The following is a 6,365-nucleotide window of genomic DNA, read 5'->3' on the forward strand; positions in this document are numbered from 1 at the left end:
GGAAGGTGCCCATTCTCACCAGCACCCAGCACTTGGCACATGTACGAGGGCAGTGCAGGCATTGTACCAGCACAGTTGCTCCAGGCCCAGGTCCTGTCTCTTCTCTGGGTGGGTCGTCCAGGCTCTTGTCTGAGAACCTGGTTGCTATAGAAACAACCACCAGAAAAACAGAATGGTGGGGCGGATGGCAGGTGGGCTACACCCAGGCATTTCTCAGAGATGGTTTTTTTGTTTTGGGGGTATTTTTTGCTTCTATTCATCATGGGGCCGTCTGTACCTCACATGGGAGTTTCAATTTTAAGTTTCTCTAGCGGGAATGGCTGAGGCATTTTTAGCTGGCTAGCTCAGGAGCCTTTGAGCGGCCCCTGGAATCTGTGAGGATCAACAGGAGCTGGCAGGGCTGGGCTGTGTTTGACTTAAAATTGGAAACCCAGGAGGCAGAGGGGTGGCTTTATATAGTCCGGGAAGGCCGGGAGCCCCAGCACTGATTTATGAGAAGCTTGGTGGAAGCACATGGGAGCCAAGGTAATATTTATAAATTCCTCCCCCAGGGACAGATGGAGTGTTCTTCTGAGTGGCAGTCAGATAGCACCTTTTGGGGGGATAAAGGGAGTGAGCAGTTTAAGTCCAATTATTCAGTGGGTGAAAGAAAAAGGGAATGCGGGTGAGAACTGCCTCGAAGTCTCTTCCAGAAAACAGAGGGCGAGGAGCACGGATCTGGAGGCCCAGCCTTCTCCCTTCCACCCTCGGGGCCTCCCCTGGCCAAGGAGTATTCATTCGGTGGTTCCGTTCTAGTACTCTGGCCGCCAGGCCTCCCCTGCACTACTCAACAAGGCCAGGGACCTACGCCTGGTAATCACGGTCTATCTAGGTGTGTGGGGACAGGTCCTGGCAGCACGGGAAGGAAGAAGGAAAAGGAGAGGAGGCCACAGACAAACGAAAGTGTGTCCCCAGGCCCCAAGTCTGAGGCTGATGTGTGACAGGACACACTGAGTTGGCATGGCTGGTTCCTGGCATGGAGGTTGTATGGCTATCAAGGCAAGGGAGTCCTCCAGAAACAGCGAGCACGCACCCATAAGCCTTCCCCTTGAGTCTGGCAGCCCTGTCCCTAACCCCAGGTTGGGAGAGGGGCTGAGCCCAATAGCCAAGCAGGCTAATGAACTTGCTTAAATAAGAAAGGACAACGGACAATGATTTTTTAAAATTGTATTCAGGAATGTAAAACCAAGAGGAAGGAAGGGAGCATCTCAGCTCTGTGGGGCCACCTTGACCTTGTTACCTCAGCTTTCCCATGTGGACAGAAGAACCCCATTTATTACTAATCTGCATCTGAGAGCTCCCAAAGGACTGTGATTCCTAGCTGACTCTCAGAGTCATGAAAGCCATGGCAGAAACGACAAAACAATGGTCTGAGGCCTCTGATGGCTCTGCAGGTGGGGGAGAAGTGGTTCCCTACATATCCACCTGCCTGGACCCCCATCTGCAGCCCGGCTTCTGGGTCATCACTGGAACACCCAAGCGAGGGTCGGGGCTTGTCAGGGGGTCTTACTGTGACGCCAGCCTAGTTCCTGTCCTGGCCTCATAGATTCTCTACTAAAGGCTCTCAAGCCTGTGGAAACGCAGGCTGGGGTTCCCGCATGACGCAATCAGTTATAGAAAAATTACTTTGCTAAACTGCCAGGAGGCTGCGCGGAAGCCCCAAAAGACAACTTGCTTGCTTCTGGCTGAAGGTTAGCAGGTGCAGAGGTCCCCATACTGCCCAGGGCTCAGTTAGGCCAACACTGGGAAAGAAGGGGACAAAATGCCAACTCCCCAGCCAGATCCAGGCTGGCGACTACAGACCGGTTGACACAGGCCGTGAAGGGCAACTCCTGACCCCATCCCTTTCCTTACCTGTTTCCTTCCTGAAGCATTTAGGAGACATCCCATGAAAGACACTAAGGTCAGAATCATATTTGTCCCTGGGGGAGACGTCAATGTTTCCTTTGGCAGGTAGGGCTGTAATGCATGTCTGAACTTCTGAGGTGAAGACTGGCTTAGCTATTCTGCTAATGGGGGGCCCCGAGGAAGCTGTGTGCAGTGGCATCTGGGTGCTCTGTTCTGCACACAGGAAGACAGCTGATCCCAACTGCTGAGGGCTGTGGGGAGGATTGGCTCACAGGCCCAGCCTGCAAGGCCCGGCCACAGCAGCACCACCCTCCTGTTCTCAGCACACTGGGGCCCCCTCAGCTCCTGCCCCCTTCCCGCCTCTTCTGTTCCCTTGGACTACCCCCAAGGGGTGGGACCAGGTTGCCCAGCCTCTGAGTGTTAATGCTGGGAGGGATTCCAATGACAGCAATAGTAGCTGCCGTGTATTAAGCAGCGACTGTCCACCAGGTGTGTTAAGATGATTTCTAATTCCCACAGATGTTAGAGAGGCACTGATTAGTCCTCAGGGCACAGTGAAGGGCAAAGAGGCTACGGAGAGGCAGTGACCGCTCAAACTTAGCTCTGTCACTCACCGGCTGTGGGACATCCGGCTGATCTCTTAAGCTCTCCGTGCCTCGGCTTCCTCATTGGTAAGATGGGGAGCCACTAATACTGCTCCTACATAGAGTAGTGGTGAGCTGCAATGCCTGCTGAGCGCTCACAACAGTGCCCGCCCCCTTCCCCAACGGGGTGGGGGGTGGTGCTGCAAGAGGGTGTCAGCTCTCATCATGGAGAGCTAAGGGATTTGAGTGCAGTCAGCAGCCATCATCTGTAAGGCTACAAATCCCAGTCTGTCTGGCCCCAAAGCCCACGTTCTTTGTTTCACATATGAGGAAACACACATAGTGAGGAGAAGGTGTCAGGGAAAAAGGGCTTATCGAAGATTGGCCAGCTGCTTTGTGACTGTCCCGGGACTAGAAGGGCATTTCAGATGAGCCCCAGCATAGTGTTGACCCCCCAAAACACTGCCTCCCTTTGAAGCTAAAATAATCTCTGACAAGGCCCCTTCGCCCTCTGGGTCATCTGATGTGACCTCTGGGAGCTGTGGTAGGATGCAGGTAACTGGAGGTTGCCCACACATACAGGGTACACAGTTAGCACTATCTACCCATCACTTTCTCACTTTCTTCAAACCACAGTTGTCACAGCACTGGAGAGTGAATTTTGGAGGAGCACCATCAATGATCAGGGAGCCTTCCCAACAATAGTCGCCTCAGCTCCTACGTAGGTTACACGGATTTGTAACCACTCTCTGCTACAGGTTTATCCATTTTATTTGAAATAAATAGTCACGATTTACCTTACCTGGCCTTGTCTCTTTTCGCTATGCCCAACAATACAAGACTTCACAAAATTTTCAAAAAGCACCAACATAGAGAGTCCTACCTCGTTTTCAACCCTGGATTTAATGAGGATAATTTCATCCGAACCAGAAAAAAAGAAACATCACAGGAACACAAGCGTTTTATTTATTCCCCTGAGGCTTCCCTCTCTCTTTCATTCAAATTTCTCTCCAAAAAGATCAATACAGATGTGTTACAACTGACCCTGGTTTTACTCCCACCTTCAAAAGATGAATCACAGCTGTCTGGCAAAGGTGGAGGGAACAGTCAAGTGCCTGCTGTTTCTCAGGAGGCCTGGCCTCTGTTGTCAGAGTCTCTGTCACCACTTGCACGCCCAGGTGAGATTCCTCCCACCCGCCTGAATCCAGCAACACATGAAGTCTGAGGGCTACAGCTGTCCTGGCCTCCGCGGCCCAGAGGGCTCTGTGATGTCACACTGCACCCTCCCCACAGACGGCACAGTCAGTGCAACTTTTACTGATCCTTCTGCTCATTGTCCATGCAGTGATGTCACTTCTCTTTTTACTCCTGAGGGACAGAAACACTTAGGGTTTGCTGGGCTTGGGAGTAGCCTGTGTCATTCTAGATGAGAAGAGGGTGGGGGAGGTTGGCAGGAGATAGGAGACAAAGTGAGATACAGAAAGGGGCATTGGCCCCACCTTGCCTGACAAGAAGCCGTGCGGGAAGAAGCTGAGGGGTGGAGGAAGCAACGCAAAGCCTGAGGCTCTTGTGACAGCCAGAGGCACAGCCCCAGCAAAGCATAGCGGGGACACCCCGGTAGTGCAGCAGCACCCCGCCAGCCCGTCATTTGGAGGCCAGCATGCGGACAAACTCCTCGTAGTTGACCTGCCCGTCACCATCCACGTCCGCAGCCCGTATCATCTCCTCCACCTCCTGGTCACTCAGCTTCTCCCCCAGCCTGGTCATCACGTGTCGCAGCTCAGCTGCACTGACCAGGCCATTGGCGTCCTTGTCAAACACGCGGAAGGCCTCCCGGATCTCCTCTTCGCTGTCCCTGTCCTTCATCCTCCTGGCCATCACTCCCAGGAACTCAGGGAAGTCCACGTTGCCATTGCCATCCTGGTCGATCTCACTCACCATGCCCTGCAGCTCAGCTTGCGTGGGGTTCTGACCCAGGGCCCGCATGACGGTGCCCAGCTCCTGGGTGGTGATGATGCCATCCCCGTCTTTGTCGAAGAGGGAGAAGGCCTCCTTAAACTCGGCCACCTGCTCCTCTGTCAACTGGTCGGCCATGGCAGGTGAGGGTGCAGGTGGGGGATCCCCGGCTCCTCTCTGGCTGTGCAGGACACCTGGCCGGCTGGCGGGCACTGAAGCCCTGGCTTGACTGGCTGGCGCTTAAGAAGGAGCAGGGCTCTCCCTCACCATTCAGACTCCCCCGCCCTGCGGTTGCCTGAAGGCCAGGTCCTGTTGGAACAGGAGTCCAGGACCAGGAATGAGGCTGGTCGGCTAATTGAGCTGACGCCAGCACCTCTGTGTGAAAGGCAGTGGCTCCCCACCCCGTCATCACTCAGCTGTCAGGAACCACCGCTCGGACATCTTCAGTGAGGTGTGCTGGACAACCTCTGAGAGATTAATTTGGATTTTTCCTCCTTGAATTTTCCCTTTCCCCCTTCTCCTTTCCAATTTTCACACCCTTCACTCAATAAAATAACCAACCCTGCATCCCTTCTTCCCTTCAGCTGAGGTTTTTGGCAAGATGAGAGGCAGAAGTTGTCTTTGCCTGAAAGAGCTTCTTTTCTTTGTCTTTGGTTTCCAAAGCCTGAAAGAAAGTCAAGGTTCCCAAGGCGGGTTTTCAGAGAAGAAACAAAGGTTTATTTCTTCAGGTAGAAGCAGACTCTCTTCTTAACTCTAGAAAAAACATGAATGGAGAAAGATTTCCTCCAACTCATTCATTCACCCATTTCTTTGCAGATATATATACTGAGGGCCTACTATGTGTAGATACTACTCTAGAAGCTGAGAATAGAGCCAGGAACAAGACAGGCAACTCCCAGTCCTCCAGAAGCTTATGTTCCATCGAAAACATAGCTAGTTAGCAAGCAAACTTACAAGCAAGATTCTCGGATATCTTTGATACATGCTATGAAGGAAATAAAAGGGGTGATGATGGGGAGAACACAAAGAGTTAACTCCTATAGTGATAAAAGTTTTCATATAGTGAAGGAAGGTGTTCTTGTAGAGGTGGCACTAGGGGGTGACCGGAAGGGGAAGAAGGGGCTTCCAGGCAGGGAGGCTGAGCAGACTCAAAGTCAAGGGTGGGAAAAAGCTGAGTTAGGGACAGAATGGTGACCAGTGTGGCTGCAACCTCATGGGGGGCAGGAGGGAGAAGGGGAGAGAAAAAAGAAGACGAGAAGGACACACAAGCAAGGCCCTTGTAGGATGAATATATAGTTTTTTAAAATCACATTCATTAATATCACCAGCAAGCCCACTAGGAAAGTCTTTAAGTGCTGGAAAATCTCAAGTGCATGGTGGCAACATGAAATTGTGAGAATTCTAATTTTCATTTGGAAGCTCAGGTTTTATTATCAGCAATAAATACCATCAGTTGCTTTTCTTGAAGTGATAGGCTCACTTTATCCATTTTTGAGAAAAATGTCTGCCAAATACCAAGTCCAAGTAACCATAGTTTGTCTATCAGCTGTTCTTTCTAATAAAAGTGGCATTCCATGAAAAAGCATACCCTGCTACTCTTGTAATAATACAAATGCTTTTCTTATGACAACCATTGTACTTCAATATTCAGCAGAATATTAGGTGGGCATGCAAGGGTTGAATTTAATAAATAATAATTTTACTATTCTTAAGTGAAACGTGAAACTGGATTTTTTTTTTTAACTGAGACTGTTATGGTGAAGAATATATTGACAACTAACTAGTACAGGTGACTGAATTCATGCTCAGGGATTAGTAATTTTGCCCTCATTGTTTTTGACCTCAGTACAAGGTGCCAAGACAGTGAAAAAGGCAAATAATGTCTTGGTATTATGAGAATAGTTTTGACCTCCCAGGCCCTCAGAAAGGGTATTGAGG

The 6,365-nt window shown here is 50.8% G+C and overlaps 1 protein-coding gene across 1 annotated transcript; it reads right to left on the reverse strand.

The window, feature by feature from the left end:
• Positions 1-3,419: 3,419 nt before the first annotated feature.
• Positions 3,420-4,618, reverse strand: LOC109383794 (calmodulin-like protein 3). Its single transcript, XM_019644536.1, has one exon. It carries the CDS (start codon positions 4,563-4,565, stop codon positions 4,116-4,118), a length of 450 nt encoding a protein of 149 aa, XP_019500081.1. The 5' UTR covers positions 4,566-4,618; the 3' UTR covers positions 3,420-4,115.
• Positions 4,619-6,365: the final 1,747 nt, after the last annotated feature.

Source organism: Hipposideros armiger, unplaced genomic scaffold (assembly GCF_001890085.2).
Source record: "Hipposideros armiger isolate ML-2016 unplaced genomic scaffold, ASM189008v1 scaffold_88, whole genome shotgun sequence".
In the NCBI taxonomy this organism is placed as follows: domain Eukaryota; kingdom Metazoa; phylum Chordata; class Mammalia; order Chiroptera; family Hipposideridae; genus Hipposideros; species Hipposideros armiger.

Excerpts from the sequence above, each read along its gene's own strand:
- LOC109383794 (XM_019644536.1), bottom strand. The coding sequence starts at position 4,565 with ATGGCCGACCAGTTGACAGAGGAGCAGGTGGCCGAGTTTAAGGAGGCC.